General features: G+C 36.6%; 1 protein-coding gene and 1 long non-coding RNA gene across 2 annotated transcripts; one reads left to right on the top strand and one right to left on the bottom strand.

The window, feature by feature from the left end:
* Positions 1-1,344: 1,344 nt before the first annotated feature.
* LOC113284037 lies at positions 1,345-1,970 on the bottom strand. Its single transcript, XR_003327882.1, has 2 exons — positions 1,861-1,970; positions 1,345-1,767 (listed from the first exon to the last, which is right to left on the bottom strand). It is a non-coding gene; the product is annotated as an uncharacterized LOC113284037 (long non-coding RNA).
* Positions 1,971-12,333: 10,363 nt separating this feature from the next.
* Positions 12,334-13,626, top strand: LOC113280113. Its single transcript, XM_026528768.1, has 6 exons — positions 12,334-12,502; positions 12,585-12,747; positions 12,968-13,027; positions 13,128-13,350; positions 13,437-13,489; positions 13,582-13,626. Exons 2-6 carry the CDS (start codon positions 12,712-12,714, stop codon positions 13,624-13,626), a joined length of 417 nt encoding a protein of 138 aa, XP_026384553.1. The 5' UTR covers positions 12,334-12,502; positions 12,585-12,711.
* The last annotated feature ends 12,707 nt before the right edge of the window (positions 13,627-26,333 follow it).

Below are 26,333 nucleotides of genomic sequence, written 5' to 3'. Positions count from 1 at the left end.
TGAAAATCACCAAAACCGGCATTGTAGTAATTCTGATATAAGATGCCGGCACCAAGTACCGGTACAGTGTTGCCATAAGATAATCATGCCGGTACAAGGGAATTTCTTTACAGAGATTGGGCCAAATATGCAACCATTACCGGCATGGTTTTACAACAATAATCAATGACGTTACACGGAACCAGCATTGGATCTATAATAGCGACTACGCCGGCGTTTGTGAGATTAAAAAAAAAACGACTAGTTTTTTGAAAAATAAGACCGTTGATGATTCATTTCTATATAATACTCCCCATTCCTAGGGAAAAATCTACACAAACCACCCACCAAATAAAAAAAATCCTTCTCTCAAGAAAGCAAGCACGGTTAAAGCTTCACAAGGGATGGGAGATTCATCATCTAGATCTATTTGCAAAGTAAGTAGATTAAACATTAATAACAATATAATCTTCACTACTATGACACATAACTAATATAATCTTCTCTTACAGAGTCATCATTGCAAGTGTCAAATTTGCAAGTCACCTTCTCATCTAGCCATGGACTGTCCTTTTATTTATTCAAAGTGTAGAAGCTGTGATGGGACACGCCGGTTTTGGATTGCAAAAATTGATGATGATGAAAATGGAAGAATGTTTCTAAGGTGTTTGAATCACCCAAAGTGCGATGAGTTTCAATGGTTTGACAAAGATGTTGAACTAGCAGAGTCAAGAAAAAACCAAAAGGGCCAATGCAAGCCTATCGATGGGTGTGATGGGTGTTATATGAAGGTAAAGGAATATGTTGAAAGAGAAGAAGAACCAATTAAGATGATCCTTGACACCCCCATCCCGGACGATGTCTTCGAACAGATTCGGGAAACGCTCAAAGGTTCAACAATTGTTGAAAAGGGATGGAAATAGATAATCTTTAACCAAATGTAATCCATTCTATGTTTTTTAGCATGTTTTAATTTAAAGTTTCAAATCCAATGTAATAGACTACTTAGGAATGAAATAAAAGAGTGTTTGAAATGGATTTATACTCAAAACTAGCAGAGTGCCGGCATAGAAGCAACCAAGCTTACAGTGCCGGTTTTCTGTCAACTATGAAAGTTTGGAAAAAATCATAAAACCGGCATAGCTTGTAGAAAAACGACTATGCCGGTACCTTCCAATTTCTATACAGGAACATGAAATTTTTAATCTTCTAGTTCCAGTATGGTTTTATAAAACATTTCATTGCCGATACGAGGAACCGACAATGAACTGTAATTTCCGTGCATGCCGGAACGAGTACCGGCGTTGTTGAACCTAAGCTTTTCCATGCCGGCATCAGTCCTAAATAAATCTTGCAAAAATAACATTTCACTAGAAATCTAAACATGTTCAACATAACGCAATCACTAGAAATCTAAACATTTTTCAACATAAACCAAACAACTGGATTCTGCTTAAATGTTCTTAATCCAGGTAACATAAAATAAAAGCAAGCCAAACAACTAAAGAGTTAACCATGAGGTACAAACGAAAACAAGTTCGGAATTTTTCAAGACGTAACAACCACCGTCCAGAAAAAGAAACAAAACTAAATAGTTAATCACTTGGTCTTTTGCTTCTTTTGTGCAGGTTTCTTCTTAATTTCCCCGAACAAATCTCTTGCACTAGGGTCGGTTTCTTCAATTTTATCAAGCTTATCCACAACTTCCTTCACTTCTTCATTGGATAGCCCCTCTCGTTCATCGTACTTTCAACATAACTGCTTCCTCAACTTGCCAAGCCGACGTCGCTAGTTTCATACATACAACACATAATTAGTATATATATATGCTAATATAAGATGATGTGTACATTAAACGACTAAGTAAATAACAATACTTACTAGCAATCCAACGGTCTTATTAAGTTGGGCGATCGTAGGTGGTGCCAGTGCGGCAGTTGGAACGGGAGGGTGTTTCTGGGATGGAACTTGGACGTCATCCGGGCGGACGACAAAAGGATGTGACCATTGCAAGTAATCTTCCATGTAGTGGGCATCAACATCATCACCGTTTTCCGCAAGCTCCCACTTATCCCACTGACTAATATCTACCAAAAGACGTGGTTCCCTATCCCTCCAATCTGTTGGATTCGGTTTTGGATCATACTCTACAAGCAACCGATTAGGAGTTGAAAGGTACCGAGAAAGGTCAATAACAAAACATTGAAAAGAGTCCGTCTTGATATGTGATAATTGCTTATATCCAAGTTGGCGCATCACACGTGTAGGATTGTCCATAACGTATCCTTTTGGGTGGAACAACGACCCATGGTAGAATGCAATGTTAGCATACCTCAAAACTTGGCGGTTTCCTCTAACCTCCTTGTAAGGGTCGAACACAACTCATCATGTCCAAAGCCAATCTCATATCGATCAGTCGATCTATGTTACCGGGATTCGGAGTATTGTTGAACTCGTATCTCCTACCTATAGGCGTATCGGGTTCGGGAAGGTCTTTGATCTTCAAGGAGGTCCAGTCCTTGAACAAGATGGGGAAGTGTTTATAAGCCCACACCTATTCCAAGGTGAAGCAATAAGTTTAGTTCCTAAGTTCATGATAAGGGTACATGTGAACAATATACATAATAACATAAATTTAAAAACAAAATTACCTGCAGTAGAGTGAAATTCCCGACAAATTGGTTGGTTTTAGCCTTAGAGGCCCTTCTCATCTCCGTCATCAAATGTGCCATTACCGCGGTGCCCCAAGAATACCCATAGACATCTTCCAACGGATCCAAGTACTGAAGGTAGTTCGCACTAACCCTGTTTCCATTAGTGTCAGGGAATACCCTAGTGCCCAAGATGTATAACAGGTATGCAGCGATAGTATAACGAATTTGTTTTGGGTCCCATCCATCCTCCAAACTTCTTTGCTTTGTGTTTACAAATTTCTTCTTAAGCAGCGTCAACTTGATTGTCTTTATCTTACCAGACGCGGATTCATAAAAGCTCTCCAGAGAAGTTTTGTAGTCCCAACCAAACAACTTGTTAGTCAGAGCGTGCAATTTCGACCATTCTAGGTCCAGAGACTCAACTCCTTCTGCAATAGATTTTCCGGTAACATTCAAGCCTAGAATGTTCTGAGCATCATCAGGGATGAAGGTCATCTCCCCAAAAGGGAAGTGCATGGTATCGGTTTCACCATGATACCTTTTGACGAAGCAATTGACAGTCACGAAATCAAGCTTCACATAATTTTCAACCAAAGCATATAGATGGTAGGTTGGGAAACCTACAATAAAATACTGCAAGTGCACAACGTCTAACTAATAGACAATGGAAAGTACAGGTCGTTCCCACAAGGAGTGTGAAATACTCTACCAACTAATACCAAAAACTAAGTAATCAACAAGATGATGTTTGAAAGATTTTGAGAAATTCAGAACTAAATGAAATAATAATTTTAACAATAAACAAAATGAAAACGGGTTGTCAGGGTTTTCGGTTTCCACCAATTAAATTGTGTGAACTCTACTAATTTTTATATATTACTCAAGACAAATATTGAAATTGATTTCATGTCTCGGAAGATAGTATGTTAAATTCCAAAATATTGTTTCTCCGCTGTAAATTCCTTCGCTTCATCGGTAGTGATTCTAAAACATTATTTATCAATCCTAAAGCATATCACGTCAAAGAATTTAACCCAAGCACGCCATATCAATTGAAAAGCATAAACAATCAAAATAATCACATGAACAATTATACACCAAGCTATATGAAGTGAAAATACTAATCAATCAAATCATTATTAAAAATATCATCGTAGGGAGCACACAATTGAATTGGTTTCTGCCTAAACCCTGATATGGATCCAGGTAGCCATGGCTTTCTCAAAAGCCATAAACAAATATCAAATAAAATCAATAGCTAATCGAAAAACGGAATTGAAACAAAACTTCAAACCGTAAACGGCTGTGAAGCCGCAACAGCAGCAGCCTCCCTTCCTTCCTTCTTCTCTCAAAACCCGGCCTCCTTCTCAAAGTTCTTCTATCTTCCTTTTTATATGTCTGCTGCTGCGAGTATAACAATAAGACCTAGCAACATCGGCCAAGGTCCAGCCCACTAGTAGCTCCAGATTTAGACCCACTACTGCGGACCACAACACCACCTCGAGCTTGAACTTTGGCTTTCCAGCTCAACCTTTCACTGCACTCAAAACTCGAGCCAACACCAGATTCTGACCAACTTCTGGAACCCATCGATCTCAAGGAAACAGCCAGCACTTTGTTATCTCCCTCTCTACCAATCGATGCTATTATTCCCTTTGTATCATCGCTCCCACAACAACCACTGTGATAATAATTGTTTACAGCCATCATACAGACCTTAATCTCCTAGTTCCACAACTCGAATTATCGTGGCAATGCCTCTCGCAGTTGAGCTACCAGGGGCATCAATAAACGATTCAGCTGAATTCCCAGCTGATAAAACTTCATCACGCCAATTCAGACAACTGCACCAACTCCAATCACAACATCACTTCCATTTTTCTCTGGCCGGCCGTCTTTAATTCATCTTTGCGTCTTCTCGTCAAAGCTTCCATTTTCTTCATCGGGCTCCACCAGTTCTGGCATGAATCGAGTCCACATCCTTGTTGTAACATGAGAATGGCCACAGAGCAACTTTCGATTCAGTGACCACCTGAGAGACCATTACCAGCAGCACGTCTCCCAACTCCGATCAACTTCATCAACTGCAGCCAATTTCCATTTCTGAACCATCAATCTCAGCACCAAGCTACCCACGGAAACTGCAACCATCCTCCATCGCTGTATTCATCTCAGTCAACGGCAGCACCTATCACCATCGACAACTCTAGTTCTGCAGCCATACTTCGACTCTCAAATCATCACCAACGCCTTATTCTATGACCCACTGAGTTGTCACCTGCATCTCCAACTTCGTTGTTGCAACCAAAATACCCTGGAATCCATCTCCCATCTCCACTTTCACGTTCAAACTCTATACACAGTTCTCATTTAATCACAGGTTCGATGATTAATCACAGTTCTCCACTTTCGAACTCCACAAGAACCCCATCTTTCACTCGTTCGAAAACTCACTGACTATCATCCTCTGCCAGTTTTCGTTTTCTCCTTCACGTCATCCCAGAGTCGCAGCAGTTCGTCACCATCTATGTTCTCAGGCCATCGTTCCCCAGCGTATATACCTTGTCCATCAGCTCCGTTCACCGGAAGAACCAACCCCTTCTTACTGATTTATCGAGCTCCACAGCAAACCCATCATGACTGCCCCATTGTCCATTCATATCTACAGCTGCTTGAGCTAACACTATTCACAATTCACCACAATCACAATTTCAGAGAGATGCTGCCTTCATGACGCTACACCAAAATCAGGATTTTGTAACAGTGCAACCTGTCACAGTTTATTTTTCAGTCACAGATACACCTGTGATAAGTCCTGCAACAGTTATAACTGTTATTAAATTTTGTATTCGTGATAATAATTAGGAATATTAAATTCTTTTATTAGTCACAATAATATTTGTTGACAATTTTACAGACAATCATAATTATAATTCAAAGTGATGATTCCACCCAAATATTTCAACACATCTAAAACAACTCCAAAATTATAACACTTTGAATTTTACTTGTCACTAATTTTCCCACATTTGTACAAACTAACAATTATATTTCATTTATATAAATCAAAATACATTTTTCTTTTTTTTCTTTAATTTTCTTATTAGAAAACAGGATCAAGACCAAGTCAACAAGTCACGACTTTATAGAAATTTGACTTTGACATATCTGCTTCTTCCGAAGACGGTGAAAATTACCAGACTACCCTTATCGTAATAAGTGCAATAAAAATTCTGAAGATTGTGAAAATGACCAGACTACCCTTATCGGAAATAAGTAACGTAAATATTACAGACTGTTAAAATGACCATACTACCCTTAATGGAAAAAAGTGCAACAAAATATTATGCAGACTGTGAAAATGACCAGACTACCCTTATCAGCAATAAGTGAAGTAAATATTACAGACTGTGAAAATGACCATATTACCCTTAACGGAAATTAGTGCAATAAATATTAAGGAAACTGTGAAAATGACCAGACTAACCTTATCGGAAATAAGTAAAGTAATTATTACAGACTGTGAAAACAACCATACAACCCTTATAAGAAATAAGTAAAGAAAATATTACAGACTGTGAAAATGACCATTTTACCCTTACTGGAAATAAGTGCAATAAATATTATGGAGACTGTGAAAATGACCATGTTATCCTTATCGGAAATAAGTAAAGTAAATATTACATACTATGAAAATGACTATTTTACCCTTACTGGAAATAAGTGTAATAATTATTCTGGAGAAATGAAAATGACCTGACTACCCTTATCAAGAATAAGTAAAGTACATATTACAGATTGTAAAAATGACCATATTACCCTTACTGGAAATAAATGCAATAAATATCATGCAGACTATGAAAATGACCAAACTACACTTATCAAAAATAAGTAAATTAAATATTACAGACTAAAAATGACCATAGTACCCTTACTGGAAATAAGTGCAATAAATATCATGGAGACAAAGAAAATTACCAAACTACCCTTATCAAAAATTAGTAAAGTAAATATTACAGACTATGAAAATAACCACTTTACCCTTATTGGAAACATATGTAATAAATATTATGGAGACTGTAAAAATGACCAGACTACCCTTATTGGAAATAAGTAAAGTAAATATTACAGACTGTAAAAATGACCATATTACCCTTATTAGAAATCAATAAATGTCATGGAGACTATAAAATGACCAAACTGCCCTTATAAAAAATGGTCATTTTCCGGTAAGGGCAAAATGGTCACTTTCACAGTCTATAATATTTACTTAGATTATTTCCGATATGGGTAGTCTGGTCATTTTCTTTGTCACCATGATATTTATTGCACTTATTTCTAATAAGAGTAATTTGGTCATTTTCACTGTCAGTGATATTTACTATACTTATTTCTGATAAGTGTAGTCTGGTCATTTTCACAGTCTCCATAACATTTATTATACTTATTTCCCGTAAGGGTAAAATGGTCATTTTCACAGAGTCACAAAATGTAATATTTACTTTATTCATAACCGAAAAGGGTGATCTGGTCATTTTCACAGTTTAAATAATATTTAATATTTATTGCACTTATTTCCAGTAAGGGTAATATGGTCATTTTTACTGGCTATAATATTCACTTTACTTATTTCCAATAAGGGTAGTCTGGTCATTTTCACGGTCTCCATAAGATTTATTTCATTAATTTCCAGTATGGGTAGTAGGGTCATTTTCACCATCTGTGTGATATTTATTGCATTTATTTCCAATAAGCGTAGTTTGGTCATTTTGACAGTCTCCATAACATTTATTGCACATATTTCCCCTAAGGGTAAAACGGTCATTTTAGCAGACTGTAATATTTACTTACTCATATCCGATAAGGGTAGTCTGGTCATTTTCACAGTCTTCATAATATTTATTGCACTTATTTCCAATAAGGGGAGTATGGTCATTTTCATTGTCTGTAATATTCACTTTGTTTATTTCTGATAAGGATAGTCTGGTCATTTTGACAGTCTCCATAATATTAGTTGCACTTATTTCCAGTAAGGGTAAAATAATCATTTTCACAGTCTGTAATATTTTCTTTACTTATTTTTGATAAGGGTAGTCTGGTCATTTTCATAGTATCCATAATATTTATTTCATTAATTTCTAGTAAGGGTAGTATAGTCATTTTCACCGTCTGTGTGATATTTATTGCACCTGTTTCCAATAAGGGTAGTTTGGTCATTTTGACAATCTCCATAATATTTATAGCACTTACTTCCAATAAGGGTAGAATAGTCATTTTCACAGTCTATAATATTTACTTTACTTATTTTTGATAAGGGTAGTTTGGTCATTTTCACTGTCTTTATGATATTTATTGACTTATTTCTAGTAAGGGTAATATGGTCATTTTCACAATCTGTAATATTTACTTTACTTATTTCCGATAAGGGTAGTATGGTCATTTTAACTGTTTCTATGATATTTATTGCACTAATTCCTAGTAAGGGTAATATGGTCATTTTACATTTCTTAGATTCTGGGATAAGGGTAGTTTGGTCATTTTTACATTCCTTGATAGTATATTTATTATAATAAGGGTAGTTTGGTCATTTTCACGATCTCCTGAATTCGCTGCACTTGTTCAAGTAACGGTGGTCCGGTTATTTTCACAGTCTCCACAATACTTGCTACATTATTTCGGCAAGGGTAATTTTATCGTTTCATATAGTAATCTGCAAACTGAGTTTGTAAATTCTGACATTTCACAACTTCAATTAACCGGAATGAGAACGACGGCTCTATCTCGAGTAATTTGGCAAACTGAGTTTGTAAATTCTGATATTTCACAACTTCAGTTCACCGGAATGAGAACCTCAGGTCAATTTCTAGTAATCTGGCAAACTGAGTTTGTAAATTCTGATATTTTACAACTTCAGTTCACCGGAATGAGACCCTCAAGTCAATCTCTAATAATCTGGCAAACTGAGTTTGTAAATTCTGATATTTCACAACTTCAGTTCACCGGAATAAGAACCACGACTCTATCTCGAGTAATCTGGCAAACTGAGTTTGTAAATTCTGATATTTCACAACTTCAGTATACCGGAATGAAAACCACGACTCTATCTCGAGTAATCTGGCAAACTGAGTTTGTAAATTCTGGTATTTCACAACTTCAGTTCACCGGAATGAGAACCTCGGGTCAATCTCTAGTAATCTGGCAAACTGATTTTGTAAATTTTGATATTTCACAACTTCAGTTCACCGGAATGAGAACCTCGGTCAATCTCTAGTAATCTGGAAAACTGAGTTCGTAAATTCTGATATTTCACGACTTCAGTTCACCGGAATGAGAATCTCGGGTCAGTCTTTAGTAATCTGGCAAATTGAGTTTGTAAATTATGATATTTCACAACTTCAGTTCACCAGAATGAGAACCTCGGGTCAATCTCTAGTAATATGGCAAATTGAGTTTGTAAATTCTGATATTTCACAACTTCAGTTCACCAGAATGAGAACCTAGGGTCTATCTCTAGTAATCTTGCAAACTGAGTTTGAAAATTCTGATATTTTACAACTTCATTTCATAGGGTTGAACTGGCAACCGGATTGGTTGGGTTGATCCCCAACTTTTAAGACTCTATATATATGATTGGCAGCTTACTTTGGGGTATCAACCTCATTTTGTTTGAGATTATGTGTTATTGAAAGCAGGGAAACAATACATTTCGCTTCGTGGGAGTCAACCCATCAGATTTGTTCTCTTTTCTCTATCTTTTATCTTTATTTGCTTATTTTTTTTTGCAATTTATAATTTCCCACCTTGATTTCTACGACTCAATTACATTGAGGAAAATGTAATATTCATATGACCAGCTGTGTAGCGGGTCTGAAACATTTAGTACTTGTGTCGACTCCTACGCTCTCATGCCAATTGTTTGCAAAATGTCTACTTTATACTGACAGTGTTTGCAAAATGTATGTTGGTTTGCTATTAATGGTAGTGGTGTTTTATTTTATTGCGTAGATGATAAAAGAAAATAAAACGGATACATTGTTGTGGCGATATGTAAGAGGTCCTGTTGATGCGAAAGAGTTTGTTATCGAACTCAATCTGTCCATATTCATATTTAGTTTGTAAGTCGAACTCAGTTTGTAAGTCGTTAGACCGAATTTGAAGTTCGAATCGACACTGAGCTTCATATTCAACGATTTTGATGATGTATTATGCTAAGTTTGAAGTTAAAACCCTCTTAGAGCGTCGTGGTTCATAGATTGTATCACATTATACTGCATTTTAAGTTCAATCGATATCGAGCTTCATATTTAGCGATTTTGATGACGTATCATGCTAAGTTTGAAGTCAAAACCCTCTCGGAGCTTCATGATTCATAGATTGTTTGCCATTATATTGAATTTGAAGTTCGAATCGACATCGAGCTTCATATTTATCGATTTTGATGATGTATCATGCTAAGTTTGAAGTCAGAACCCTCTCAGAGCTTTTTGGTTCATAGTTTGTAAGTCATTATATCCAATTTGATGTTCAAATAGACATTGTGCTTCATATTTATTGATTTCAATGATGTATCCTGCTAAGTTTGTAGTTAGAACCATCCCGAAACTTCTTGGTTCATAGTTTGTATGTCATTATACCACATTTGAAGTTTGAATCAACACTGAACTTCATATTTGTCGATTTTGAGGATGTATCCTGATAATTGTGAAGTCAGAACCCACCCGGAGCTTCTTGGTTCATAATTTGTATGTCGTTATACCATATTTGAAGTTCAAATCGACAATGAGCTTCATATTTATCGATTTCGATGAGGTATCCTACTAAACTGAGTCTACCATTATGAACTAAAGGTACTTCATGATCTGTATAACTAGTCAAAACTACTTCATGACCTATGTGATTAGTTGAAATTCAATCCGAAAGCACAAAGAGAAAGCACAAAGAAAAAACATTTGTTTAATCCGTATGAATGTCTTAAATCAAATCATTACCGTCCAAAGATTTTCAAGAATCCGTATGACTATCTAATCAACGTCCACATTTATTTATATAAAAAACGAAAATTTTCTCTCACACTTCTCTTCCCTTCCGCTCATCTCTTTCTCTCTAAACGCCTCCACCTTTTCCCTTCCGCGCTGAAAAAAGCCTAACTTATAACGCCTCCACCTTCATTTTCGTTCGATTGAACATAGGAAATTGAAGAGACGGATAGTTATTTCATATCATCTCAACTATCTCTTCGTTCGATTGAACACAGCCTCGATTCCTCATCTTCCAGACTTCCACCACCGAAGCTTTACTCTTTCTTTTGTTTTTTCTTCCAATTCCTCACCCTTATAATCGAGATTAGGAATTAGTTCGTGTAGGTGACGCTGATAGAGGAAACAGGCGTCGAGAAGACGTAGAGATGGGGAGTTTAATTTGAAAAGTTAGGTTTTTGAATTTTATTGAAGTTTCAATTTAGTGATAAACAAGAATAAATTACAGATTGGGTTTGGTGATTTGAGCATTATAAATCGATATGTTGAGCTAAAATTGGAGAAAGAAGTGAGATCAGAGGAGGAAATTTAGGGTTCTAAGAATAGATGATGGTGATTGAAAATAAAATTGATAGTTAGGGTTTGAAGTGATGATTCAGAAGTTCAATCGAGGCAAAACAGGAAATCAAAATCAACTGCTTCAATCTAACAGTTTCGATAAAGGTATAATTCTTTTATCCCTAATATATATATGAATTTAGTAAGCTCATTTATGCACAGGAACCCTAGTTCCCTAATTTTGAATGGTTTACTTCCTTAATTTTGAATGGTCTTTTGTTTACGGAGAAACCCTAGGTCCCTAATTTTGTTATTAGTAACTCGTAATTCCCTATTGTTGAATGATCTTTTTTAACTTGTTAGTAGCTATTTCAGGTCTAATTGCAGTCGATTTTAAATGGCTTCGTTGGGATTGCAGATTTCAAATTGAACTACTGTCTAGGTTTATCTCCGGGTTCTCTATAATTCTTTCTTCTTTATTGAACTTCTAATCTTTGTATCTGAACCATGGCCTCAGTTTCCATTCCAGGTTAGCTTTATTGATCATTTTATAGCAAACTAATGAATTGAATATTAGGTTGTCTTTGATTGATGTCAGATTTGTCAGTGAGTCACTCATGTGTGGACAAATATGAATTTTTTGCTCCGTGTATTCCAAATATGGACAAAAGGGGGGATGAATGAGGAGACTGATGGAAGATCTAAGAAGACGTGATGTTGATCTAACTTTTCGTTTCCAACTTTTTAATTAGGTTTGTTCTGCTATTTCAAATTAGGGTTTTAGAATTATTATGTTGATATTCGACTATTTCAAATTAGGGGTTTGATCTGTTGTCTAAAAATTTGGGTTTGTTTCTTATATCACTAGGAGAGAAAAAAGCTTTGCATATGTTTTGGGTTCTGAGCATGTAAGAATGAATTACAGATAACAGTTATAAGTGAAATGCAGTAGTTCTTAGCATGAATATGGCTTTGCTTATGTGATGTTTGTTATTTTGTATAACACTTATGTTTTCTATTGAAATGTCAATGTGCAAACTGATACAGGGCAAGGTGAAGGTTCTGTCAAAGAGACGAACCTCGTGAATGAAACAGTCAGGTTTGCCATGGAGTATACTGATGCAAGTCCTATCGGTAAAAGAGTGTCGTGACAAATTTTTTCTTTAGAAGTATTTATGATATGGGTAGCTGCATAATCTTATAATACCTGGTTGGTGTAAGTTAAACTTCTTGTTTATTTTTCTCATTTGTTGTAGATGAGTATGGGTGAAAACTCCAACAACGCAGCTGGGCTTCTACCAAATCCTGTCGCTGATCCTCAAACTGGAATGCGGGGTAAGCTCCATTTGTACTCAATTTATATATACCTAAAGCAGACTAATTTTAGATACTAATCTTTTACTTTTTCTTTTAAAAGTAGGATTAATAAACTCCATACTACTCATTCATGGGCGTTCCTCGAAGTCAATGTTATTCCACAGTATAATCAACTGGTAAGGAATTCAAACCTGAAGTGATCGTTGGCATCCGAGATTCTGGAAGATATGCAGCTGAATTGCCAGTTCATTCATAGTGTATTGGTATTGCTCTCTCGCTCTCTCTTTGTACTGCACCCTTGATCTCACTTTCCCTTTGATCTTATTGCTCCTCAAACCCTAGATTACACAGCTCTTACTACTGAGAAAAGCCCTTAATATTTGTTCAAATTTGTAAATCCTTTGGTTCTCAATTTAGTACTTGTTTTATGTATTTTTCTTGTTTTGATTTTCTGGTTTTGATAATGTTGTTTGTTTTATGCAGAGTACTGATATGGAAGCGCTTCAAAATTTAACTGTTGAATGTGATTTGGATTCAAAACAGGTTTGGGAATTTTTTTAGTTAGGTTTTTGTTGTGGTGTTTTCTTTAGTCCTATGAATGAACTGCTGGATGTGTAATTTCCGTTTTCTGATTTTATTGTAGGGGTCTGATTATGGTGAGAAAGAAGTGGTGGAGGGGAATGTGTTAATGTTGGAGTGGTTGGCTGGCTGGTTCTTGTGTGTGTCTGTGTTGGCGGTGGTACTCTTGTACCTGGAGGTTAACTGCTGGTTGTGTTGTCTTTATGCGCATCTCAACTTCATGTCCAGGTTGAATTTTGTTGGAGGTCCTATGTGTTGGAATACCCGTACATTTTCTGCATCAGCCGGTATGGATGTTACTGATTACTTGTTGCAGTCTTGTTTTGTTTATTATGTCTTTGTTAACTATTTATGTGGGCAATTGGTTTTTCAGGTGGCGAGGCCTTCTGTAATGGACAGACAAGCCATGTTAGCAAAACTGATCGGGTGAGTACTGGTTGCTTAGATAATTTTATCAGTAACTTACGCATCAATTTTGTCTTGTTCTTTATTTAATCTAAGTTTGTTGCATATTATAGTATATGCAAAGAAAGTTTGGGTTTGTCATAATAATTGCAATGTGAATTTGGTTATTCTGTCCAGGTGGACAGATCTCTTCTAGTGACTGAATTTGGATATGAACATGATGATGCATGGGCAACAAATATATATTTAAATAATTTACTGATATCAGCAGGGTACGTATATATTCTTTTGAGTTATCTCACTAAATTATAACAAAAATTAGAATCAAACCTTAGGCTTTTTCTGAGGGCCCATGCTAGTAGAATCACTTGCGAATTTGAGCAGCCATGTTTTTTCCTAGTATAGGTGGTGTTAAGACAGCATCACGAAGGCCTGTGGCAGTAGCAAAGCCAATTACAGGATCACTTGTCTGCCCTGGTTTAACATTCCCCCTGAGTACAATATATTGTGTTTTTCTTGCTTCCTTTTCCCTCGGTGTATCCTGTGGAAATTATGACTTAAAACCCGGTATGCTTCTTTTGGGGTCATAATTCGGCCAACTCATGTCTCCTGTCAATCTGAATTTCCTTTTGACCCCTGTTACTGCAAATACCCAGCTGCTTATTTTTCTTCTTGTCCATGTTCCTGTCACCCAGTTCGACAGTTCCTCAAGTGTTACATGGTACACCTGATTAGAGCTGGCAAACAAGCTGAAACCCGCGGGTTAACCCGTGCCCGGCCCGTAAAAACCCGAACTCGACTCGGCTGGTTTCTAAACAAGCCGGGTTCGTGTTGGAGAAATGCCGGCTTGTGAATAAACGGGTTAACCCGTCCCGTCCCGTGAAACCGCGAGTACAACCCGTAAACCCGTCCACAATAACTAATTAGTAATTTTTATATAATCCTGTCCGTTGGATTATCTAGGGTTAATCACATCCACACGATTAAGGTATAAAAGGAGAAACCCTAAAACTAAATGAAGAGATATCTTTCTTTTTTATCTCTCTCTTTTCTTCTTCTGCTCCTTCCCTTCTTCTTCGTTCTTCAGTTGTGAATTGAATCTCGGATAAACAATGAATCTTTGGAAAAATCAAGGCACATACTGTTTGTTCGCTCAAACGGAGAACCGGAGTTTATGTTTCTTCTCTTTCTTTTCTGGATTTTCTTTTCTCTTTCCATTTTTCTTCTCCACCGTACGAACTGTGAGTGAGTGATTCACGATTCTTCTGAAATTTGAATAAAATTAATGAATAAGTGAATCAAGGAAAGAGTTAATGAGTCTGTGGAGTTAATTTTGGTTAGGGTTTCGTGATGATTGAAGAAAGAGGAATCAGTAAAATTAGAATTAAGGTTCTAGAATGGATTGAAAATTTTATATCAAATTGAGAATGAAATCAAGTAAGTAATGATGGGTATTGGGTGTTAAGTTTAAGGTTGAATTTTTAGTTATTGATTTTCAATTTAATTCACATTGAAGAATCAGTGAGTTAGGGTTCCAACATGAACTGGAAAGTTGATTGGTGATGAATACGATGAAATTGAAAGATGATTTTGTTAAATTGAGGTTTAGATTCGTATAATAATTAGATGAACTCCATCGATTAGGGTTCTTAATAGAAAAGAGAATTCATGGTTCACGGGTTTGAAACTTAGTTGAAAAAAAAAAAGAAAATTGACGGTTTAGGGATATGATGGAATCAAGTTGAAGATTAAGCAAAGGGTGAATCATTTGTTTCAATTTGGAATTAATCTGAGAACCTGTTATATGGATATTAGGTAAGGTTACTAGTTTGAGATGAAGTGTATGTGAGTTGGATTAGTAATATGATGGGATGAAGATGAGTTTGCGTTTTTGTTGTTGTTGATTAATGTTGCAGATTAGTGGTAGTGATAACGAGAAGATTTATGAATGAAATTGAGATGCAGGTGATGAAAGTGGTGGATGTGAATTGATTTTAGGTTAGAAACGATAATCCTAGGTTAGGGTTTGATTCTTTACTCTTTTTCACAGTAGACTAGAGAACTTATAATTGTGTTTTTTTCTATGTAATCCTATGTTTTAGTATTATCCCCAAGTTATGTTCTGTGGTTTGGTCTCTGTTTTGTCACAAATTAACTTAATGAAATTATAATTTTATTTTTAATTAAACAAGTCGGGTTAACCCGTGAACCCGCAAGCTTTACCCGTTACGGGTGCGGGTTGAAGAAATGATCACTCGTGAAGAATATCGACCAGCAGGTTTTGACCCGTGTTAACCCGAACCCGTGTAACCCGTAACAAGCCAGCCCCGGCCCGCCCGTTTGCCAGCTCTACACCTGATAAACCTTTACCGACTGCAGCTTCATGGAAGGCCGCAGCTGGTCATATATCATCATTGTCCTCGTTAAATAACCTGTATAGGACGTGCTGAACTGTAGGTATTCATGTTGAGTCTGTTTACTTACACTATAGGAAGTAGTAGTCATGTGAAGTGGAATGCCCACTACAGTCTATGTTTTGATTTAAAAATAGCTAAGTTGTAGTTTGGAGTTTATGAAGAGAAATCAATAAACAATTTTAGTTTTTTCTTTAACCTGTTTTTATCTTTACTCCTCTCTTGACCAATGAAACTTGGAACTTCTGTCATTGACGTGTTCATTTTTATTGTTGGACAGGTCTTGCGTATTGAATGCCAAACGCCGGAATTACATGAACTGGTAACTTTGTCTAAGCTCATCATATGGTATTATTGAAAAGTTAAGCTTGGTTTTATTTGTTCGCAGCTCACAGTGTTGATGGCTTTAGATTATTTATGGTTAAATTTTTGTACTTGGGTTTCTGTAATGAATACATGGATCACAGTATAATGTGGATGATTTGTAGATTGAGAATCAGAGTGTATATGAAAAAGAAGAAAGTGCAGGTCTGTGTGTCAGTTTTAATTGTATTACTGGAAGCCCATTTAATTGTATTGCAGGTCTTTAAACTGGAAGCCCAGGTCCACCATAGTGACCCGCGTTATCCATATATTTTTATTTGTTATTTTAAAAATTGTCACAGTTATTTTTGAAATTGTTACAAAAAGAAACACCTGTCAGCATCACTGTTTTGTTACAACTTAAAGTAACAGTTTTAACGTTACAGTAATTGTGACAACAAAGACACGTGTCCTTTAAGTAATTGTGGGTAAACTTAGTAACACGTATACGTGTTACTATAACCGTGACCAAATGTGACACGTGTCCTACGTCCAATCGTTGCAAACTAATTATCACACTTATATCTGTTGTATATGTGACAGTAAGGACACGTGTCTACAGCGTACTTGTTGTAATTATTAAGTAACAATTAAAACCGTTGTATTAGTTGTTGCAGTAAGTCACGTGTCGCAACCGTAAAATTAGTTCAATCGTTACTGTTTAATTTGTAACGTTTATAAGATGTAACTTTAATTAATAATTGTCACAGAAAAAAGCTTTGCAACATGTATTATTTATAACAGCGTTTTACCAACGGTCTATAAGTGTTACAAATGAAATCAGTAACAGATACGTCCTGTGACAAAATCCTGGATTTGGTGTAGTGTGAGCAGTGTAAGAATGGTGCTTAAAGCCATTTGCTTTCTTTTTATTGCTACAAGAAATAAGATGCGCTCATGCAAAAATGAGTGGAGTAAGCGGTGACACGTCCTTTAGCTACCAGTGGACTTCACCAGCGTGGCAAAGAAGAACCTTGGCCTCTTCACGTTATCTGTTTACTGGGAGAAGCTTGAGTGCACACAATAATGAACAAAACAGCCCATGTGAAGCTCGGCATTTGTTTGCTGCCATGACTAATTCCAGTGGTGCTGATATATAAAATACCAGGCCAGCCACAATATTCAGGCTCAAACACCAATTAGGTGTCATTTTAGCCATTTATCTTCGCACAATCCAATTTATTTGTACTTTCTACAAAAGCACTAAAATAATGTTATTGGACAAAATATTGAGTCCTAGCTAATATAAATATGGGTATAAAACGTGGCACTTTCGTGCTTATCAACAGACCAGAATCCATTACTATTTGTTGGACCTCTTCACATTCCTCAGACAATTTCCAACTATCCGCGGCTTGGTTTCGGCAAACACACACATCCTTCTTATGATCATACAATTAGGAGACAATACAAATAAGATATTTTACATAAATACACAACAATACATATGCACAAGATAAAAAATGTTTACATAGGTTTTATAGATAGTACGATCCCACCGAGTGCTTGTATCCAAATAGTGTTTTCGGTTTCGGAGATTCACCCCAAATTTTACCACGTTCAAGGTCAGGTATCATGTCATTAATATGAGGAAGGTGGGAACCTTTAACTTTCACTTTGCCTTTGCCATTCTTGCCATTGCCTTGTGTTGGTTGTTGACTTGGCCCACCAACTTCGCTTTGGCTTGCTAATTGACTTGGAGGAACCACATTATCTTCATCCTCACTTTCCTCTTCATCTTGCTCATCTTGATCATCGTGCTCACGGAGTACAACTCGACTACGGTCACCACCACACTCCCAAATTATCCCTCTTGTCTCAGCCCTCAAACGCTTTTTGCGACCTTCATCTTTCCCTCGAGGAGGGAGAGATTGAGGAGTATCAATACCGGCCTTCCTTCTTCTCTTAGTGACCGCATCTTTAGATTTTCTTTTGTTAGCTTCCTTGGCTTTTGACCTATATCATAAGCACACGAAATGAATGTGAGAAAACTCACTTTCAGTTTTTGTACCGGCATTGACATACTTAAACAAACCACGCCGGTTAAGTGTTCCGGCAGTGAACATTGACTATAGAAAATGCCGGTAGTCGTATTTAATTCTCCTGGATATCAAAAGACTACTTCCGGCACTCTCGAAATAAATAAATTCCATGCCGTAACTTTGTACCGGCAAACAAATCAATCTAAAATCTATGCCGGTATAGGTGACAATTTCATAAACTCTCCTGTATGTTTTAAGTCCACTACCGACATGCTCGAATTATTACAAACGAATGCCGGTACCCAAAACCGGCATGTAATCCAACCCAAATTCTATGCCGGTATTGGTGATAATTTCATAAACTCTCCTGTATGTTTTTAGTTTACTACCGGTATACACAAATTATTATTAAAGACTGCCGGTACCGAAAAACCGGCATAAACTTCGACCCAAATTCTATGCCGGTAGAGAAAATTCAGTTTCAGGTGAATCTGGGGTTGGAAATGGCATTGCATTCATCCAGGATTGAATGCCGGATAACAAAAACCGGCACTGTATTCATACATATTGCAGTGCCGGTACTAACTGAAACTCAACTGAAACAGTTAGGGTTCGCGATTCTAACCTAAACCCGTTGGTATAAATCGATTTAAACACTCATAAAGTAGTTTAAAATAACTTACCTTCTCACAGAAGTCATGGTTGCGAGAGGTTGATTGTCCGAATCTTCTTCTTCTTGCTCTTGAGCAATCTTAGCAATTCTTTGTTCCTGTTTTTGTTGAGCAATCGATTTTGAATTCGATTGGGCATTTGTTTTCTTTCGTGGAGGCATTGTTTATGATTTGGGTAGGTTAATCGACGAAGAAATTTTTGAATCGACGATTAATCGACGAATAACGGATGAAGAACGGTGAAGAATTTTTTTTTTCAAAAACTTGACCCTCAGTGTCGGAAATGATTTGAGAATGGGGGATAAATGGTTTGGTTTTTGATTTTAAGTTTTAGTAGAAAAGATATAATGGTCTTTTCATAATGTTTTTTAATTAATCAAAGGGTATTTTAGTGTTTTCATACCAAAAAATCACCCCTTAGCACACACCATGGGTTGGGGGAAGTAATCAATATCCCCAAATTCCTTTTTTTATTCCCCAATTTCGCATTCATTGCAAAAGGGTAGATATCCCAAATTCGCTTTCGCACCGGGTGAGAGCTATTTGTCTTCTTTTTTCTCCATTCCCAGATTGTGTTTCGAACTGAAGCTTGAAATACCCAGCTAAAATTATAAAAATTCAGAAAATAATGTCAAACTAACCATGTGGTTTCACAATGAAGGAAAATAATACCATTGTTCATGAATCAAACAATTAAAGGGAGAGCAAGCATAGTCACCTGTACAACTATCTCTATATAGTGCTTAAATGGTTTTCTTTTTCTTGTTTGATTCTACGCGGCTTCATTAATTTTTTATTTTTTTATTCTTCTTTTTTATTTTATTTTTTTTTTCTTCTTTTTTTTTGTGTTCATTGGATCTAAATAAAGTAAATCAAATTAACAATTTCACTTACCTCATCTGATTCATTTCTCAGATTCTCGAAAAAATCATCTTTTCGTTCTGTGTTCACATGTAAAAGCCTTTCGTATTTCATTTTTCAATTGAACGTGTGAGGATCACGTGATACACAAGGGTACTTCGGTCTGGATTGAAAAAGTATTTCGAATTGATCATAGTTAACGAGTTGACAACCATTTTTACGCTCCTCGGATCGCTTTTTGCTATCCTTTAACAAAAATCTCAAACAAAACAAAAGAAAATTAGAAGAAAGCCGAGCAACAAATTAACCGTGTTAAATGACATACTTGTAGGCAAGAGGTACAATTTTAAAACGCTTACCACTCCAAGATTTATTCTTGGGAAGTTCCGAAGATCACCAATTTTCAAACAGAGATTTTCTAAATCATAAGACTTGTTCATATATGCGCGACAATATTCTGAAAACCTAATCGGCCAGTCGGATCAGTGAACCAATGACCCAGTCATATTTTCGGTCAGTTTCATCACTGACCAGTAAATATCTAAAAAATTGTTCTATTTCTTATAAATCAGATGGTCCGACTAGTGAATCTTATTATCCAGTCCGGTTTAAATACAAGTTTGATCCGGTACACAAATACTAAAAATTGACGAATAATATGTAAAGATCAGCCTAACATCCGATAACCACTTTCTGTCTTGAAAATAATGATCTTTTTATTCAATCAAAAGATCAATTAAAACATAAATAGACTATAGAATTTATAAAGAGACGTACAAAAAAAGGAAAGAAAAAATCGATCACCATGAAAAATAAGGCTACAAATTGAGGGAAGTTAATCTTCTGATAAAAATTCACAAATTCCTTAATTTTCTCATTTCTTTTGTAAATCTTTGTTGCAAATTACATATATATCTTCAATTAATTATGTCTATCATTAAAGGAGATGTAAATCGTGGAAATTACATGTCGTTCTCTCGCTGCTTTTCCAGCTCTCTGCTCCCTTCTATTCTTCTCTTGACATTGGTGTTAATGTCCACATTGGTGTTGTGGTGTTCCTGACTATTTGGAGACCCAGAATATGGAGATCCATTTCCTTCTGGTGAGGAGGCAGACCCACCATTATGAAAATCATGAGAGATTGGACCATATGGTGATCTTGCGGGAATTTGCTTACCTTCAAACAAGTATGGATTAATCTTGTTAAGCATCTTCAGAGTATGGAAACAAGATTCATGTTAGAAACCAGTTTTGTGGGGTCTTTGCCACTCTTCTCGACATCTTCGTTCCAAAATCCGATTCAGTTTCACTTCTTTTGGAGCGCCACATTTGCATGGTCAAAGATACGTATTACTAACGCCTTTGCTAATTGCATGAAAACGATGAGACAACCCGTCGGCATCACGATTGTTGATGTTACTGATTTCTTCACAAAATTTTTGAAATTTTTTTCATAAAAAGTATTCTTTTCTTGTGAGCAACTATTGATTTGATCTATTGTAAATAATACATAATTCCTTTGAATTGATTCTTTTTCATCCATCGTATACTTGACACCACGAATTCTAGTGGTTCTTGCTTGTGATTGTTGCGTTTGTTATTGGGATTGTTGCCTTTGTTGTTGTGATTGTTGCGAGGGGGATGCTAGATTTGTTTGTAAAAGAGATTATCAGAATTTTTTCTAATAGATTGGGATGATATGAGTAGTTTTCCGTGAAAAACAAGGAATATGAAATTGAGAAATTTAGAGGTAGAGCGTAGAGATGTAGATGGTGTGAGATTTAGATTTGAAATGAGTAAGAGCCGTTGGATGATTAAATTGAGATATACACGTTGGCGTTTGATGTTCACCCGCCGTCCAGTTAACATTATGCACTGGCGGATATGATTTACTTCACCCGCCAATGAGATCTTCTTTTTTTTAACGTCTGTAAGGTTTTATCTGAAACGCGCGGCTCTTGTTGGCCCGCAGTGATCAAACCAACAAATTTACTGGTTTGGCCATATCCGTGTTTCATGTTTGTTGAATCCATAATGGGAGCAAATTTATTCATTCCATAGGAATTGCCCTAACAACTAACAAGACAATAAGTGCATTCAAGAGCATAACAACACTATCTAAAATAAATACACAAAATTGGTTAAAAAGACCAAAATCAACAATTCCTGGGTGAAAAAGACATCTAGAATTTGATACTGTTTAAATGGACAAAAATGTAAAAATAGTCAGGATGTAAACAGTTTCATCCTACCCATTTTCAAATACTTTTTCTTATTTATAATTTACACAGAGCGCATCCAGTTTCATCCTCGCTATTTTTTAAGTTTAAGCCAGGATGAATCCAGTTTCATCCTTGCTATTTTTTTTGATGTCCATTTCACCCATACTAATTTTTACTCGTCCATTAGAACCATGTTTTAAAAATATTTGGACAAATGACCCATTTTCCGAAATAAATATGCCCAGATGCCCCTTTTAGATACCACAAATCTAATGGTCTTAAGAATCCACCTCTCTGAAGGACACGATCACCTGTGGTCTTAAAATAAATATGCGCAGATGCCCCCGAACTACATTACCTACACCCATCACCATGGTCCATAGCTTTAGAATTTCCTATGCGCAGATACCCCTGATATAACCAAAGAATCTTTTTAAGCCTTTCAGGAAAATCATCTGGTTCAATCTCACCTGAACTATCATCATCTTCGTCATCATCATCTGTGGCAATCCTTAATTTCTTCCCTCTTCTCAACTTCAACTGTCCATTCTTTTTTCCCATTAATGCCAGATAACGTGGAGCTCGACTCCATGCACTTAAAATCAATATTGGTTCTTGAGATTTAAGTTCCATGATAAGAGGCACCACTGAAGTCATATCGCAATGCGCATCATCAATACAATTCTTACAGAGCCAGCAAATATTGTTGGGATTATCCGTGGCTCCGCATTCACTATTTCTGCACATTCTTACAGTATCTTAGAAATATGGAGCTTTATTCGAATTACACCAGATAGTGAGATTCGAACGCCCATGTTTCTCAGCAAGTGCGATACCATCCTTCATTCCCATGAATATTTGACAAAAGAAATTAATTCCAACTTCCGAGAACTTGGCTGCAACAATGATTGGAATTCCGAGCCTATTGCGTAAAATAACTCCATATCCTCGGTAGCCTTCTTTTTTCTTATTGAAATAAGCATACACATTAATCATAGTCAAACGTGGAGGTGGCACATTATCTACCAATTTCCATGAAGCAACCCACCTATTCATGCCCATCGTGCAATGACATACGCTGCCAACCTTCCAATAACTCACTTCTTTGCTCTCTTCCGTTAATGTTGAATCTTCTTCATCTGCGTCGTCTTCATCTGAGCAAGAATAGTCGTCTTCAACGTCTCCATCCGATTCGTCTTCATCTAAGAAAGAATATTCTATAGTTTCAACTGGTGAGAAGTCGACATTGACAATAGTGTCGACTTGACAGCGGTGCTAATACCAGTATCAGCAAAAGATGCAGGAGGTTTAATCAAATCATTAGTACCAGCGTTTTCTGATGCATTGACAGCGGTGCTAATACTGTTGGAAAAATTGGCACCCCGAGCGCAGCGGAAATCGGGATCACAAAGGGCAATTGGTGATATGAACCAAATGTGGAAGAAATAATAAGAAAGAGACAGAAGATAAAGAAACACACAACCACAACACAAGATATACGTGGTTCATCTTTACAGGCTACATCCACGGCCAACACCACCAGAAAAACTTCCATTAAAACAAAGACTATCACATGCTCTTTCCGCAACCCAAGACAAGACCCACAGAGTTAACAAGACATACCCGAGAACACCATCGAAGAAACCATAATAATCAGTTCTCTAACCATTCCTCAAACCAGCCTCATGTCTTCTCTTCTACACCGTCTTCACCGCTGCTAGTAACAGAGGAGAAATATGGAATTACTAGAAACTAGGTTTAGGGCAAAGCCTCAAACCCTGAACACTAGAATACCAAAATCCTCTCTCTAAAAGTTTTTCTCTCACACCGATATTGACCTTCACGGTAGCACACGATCCTCCCTAACAAAGAGACCAAAACCCTAAGCACAAGGATTTACCACTCTTCTAGGTTGGATTATACAAACCTATAATTCTAGTCCTATATATAGAGAATCAAACTTGGCACTTAAAAAAACTTTACTTTGGAAACAAGTTTTCCTAACTTGGCTCCTAAGTTCCTTAATTTAGGAACAAGTTTATCCAAGGTAGAGTTTTACCAAAAATCAAACTGTTGATCACCGGCTAAACCTACAACTCTCCACCTCGGATCATGCTTTTAAGCATGAGACCATCACAGGAAATCACCTTCATCTTTCACCAGAGTTATTCACCATCTATATACCCGTAGAATTACTTCTGAAGATCAAACCTGAACTTCCATCTTCATAGAGCCATCTCTTCGATCAAAATACCATGATGTTCATAAAAGTCTTCAACCATCTTCTACATGAAGAACACTTGTGAAATTGATCATGTTTCACAAACACCATGAAAATCTTCAATCACTATCCATGAATCCTTGCACAGACTCCACCATTGATCACCAAGAGAACCATCCAGAAGAATCACCATTAGCTCTACCTAACCAGTAATCTAATTACATATTGAACTCTAATCCAGAAAGGAAGAATTATCTCCAATATCATACTCCAACACATGTTATGATTACCGTGTATCTGAAACAAACCATCAGACATCTCCACCGTGATTAACAGGCTTAATCCTTTGAGCGATTCTCAAAGCCATCACCAATCTGACATACTTTTTACCACCATCAAACCTAACATACTCGCTCATAATATATACCGTGTGAATGCCCATATTACCATGGTACATGCTTTTGAGATCGGGCACATTCTTGAAATCACGTGCAAGCAATCAAGAATACTTTAACATAGACTTAAGAACATAAATCAATAACATCTCGTGCATAACTTTGAAGCGTTGCTGAACTTGCTTCTACATGAGACTTCACAGCCTCATCCTTTCTTCAAAATTTTTAACCCATTATTTATTGTGCATGATTACTAACACTCTTCAAGAAGTAAATATGTATTCCACCTCATTCAGTCTTATTCTGCATCTCATACTACATCATAAAACAAAACAAAGAACATACACTTCTATCAAGTTGAACCTCCGATTTTCAAATCACATCACAAATCTATCTTTATGTACATAAACACCGGTTGAATACATTATCTTCAAAATATATTCTCCACCCCAACAATAAATCATCGTTCAATTCCAGGTTCAATCACACCATCCCGTCCTTGCTCTGATACCAATTGTAGGGAAAATTGGCACCCCGAGCGCAGCGAAAATCAGGATCACAAAGGGCAATTGGTGATATGAACCAAATATGGGAGAAATAATAAGAAAGAGACAGAAGATAAAGAAACACACAACCACAACACAAGATATATGTGGTTCACCTTTACAGGCTACATCCACGACCAACACCACCAGAAAAACTTCCATTAAAACAAAGACCATCACATGCTCTTTCCGCAACCCAAGAAAAGACCCAAAGAGTTAACAAGACATACCCGATAACACCATCGAAGAAACCATAGTAATCAATTCTCTAACTATTCCTCAAACCAGCCTCATGTCTTCTCTTCTACACCGTCTTCACCGCTGCTAGTAACAGAGGAGAAATATGGAATTACTAGAAACTAGGTTTAGGGCAAAGCCCCAAACTCTGAACACTAGAATACCAAAATCCTCTCTCTAAATTTTTTTCTCTCACACCGATATTGACCTTCACGGTAGCACACGATCCTCCCTAACAAAGAGACCAAAATCCTAAGCACAAGGATTTACCACTCTTCTAGGTTGGATTATATAAACCTACAATTCTAGTCCTACATATAGAGAATCAAACTTGGCACTTAAGAAAACTTTACTTTGGAAACAAGTTTTCCTAACTTGGCTCCTAAGTTCCTTAAATTTAGGAACAAGTTTATCCAAGGTAGAGTTTAACCAAAAATCAAACTGTTGATCACCCGCTAAACCTACAAATACCAGCATCACTCAAAACATGAGTAGCAAGACCCAGACCAATTACATACCCTTCTTCTTCTTCTTCATAGTACGAATCATTCCTTCCGTGAACAGAAGGCATGCTGAAGATTAAGAGGAAAGATACGACACTATGAGTAATTGTTGCACAGACATCGATATCACAAATGATCAGTTCAACTTTTGTTAATCTGGAAATAAATCATGCAGGCAAACTAGATAATACGACTTCCATCGGAATAGTTGACCGCGACGAAAAAACCGATCAAGCCAATAATGACTAAATATGTGACATGCATTCACCTAATCAGCATAATTAAAGAAGACGATTATATATGCTAGGCCATGGAAGATCGTGTAGTAGTGTAATAATACCATGTTCTTGTACGTGTATTTCCTAGAATGTCTTTGCTGCCAACTCAATATGCATCTTAGATTTAAAAACATGACTTACGTCTCATAGTTTGGCAGTGTTGGAGTAAAACA

The sequence above is a fragment of the Papaver somniferum genome, chromosome 5, assembly GCF_003573695.1.
Source record: "Papaver somniferum cultivar HN1 chromosome 5, ASM357369v1, whole genome shotgun sequence".
NCBI lineage: Eukaryota > Viridiplantae > Streptophyta > Magnoliopsida > Ranunculales > Papaveraceae > Papaver > Papaver somniferum.
This window is presented reverse-complemented; position numbering and strand designations above follow the sequence as displayed.

Bases quoted from the DNA above. Each gene is read 5' to 3' on its own strand.
- LOC113280113 (XM_026528768.1), top strand. From the start codon at position 12,712: ATGCAGCTGAATTGCCAGTTCATTCATAGTGTATTG. The intron at 13,028-13,127 runs GTTTGGGAATTT...ATTTTATTGTAG, and splicing joins GTGATTTGGATTCAAAACAG to GGGTCTGATTATGGTGAGAA. The intron at 13,351-13,436 runs GTATGGATGTTA...TTGGTTTTTCAG, and splicing joins TACATTTTCTGCATCAGCCG to GTGGCGAGGCCTTCTGTAAT.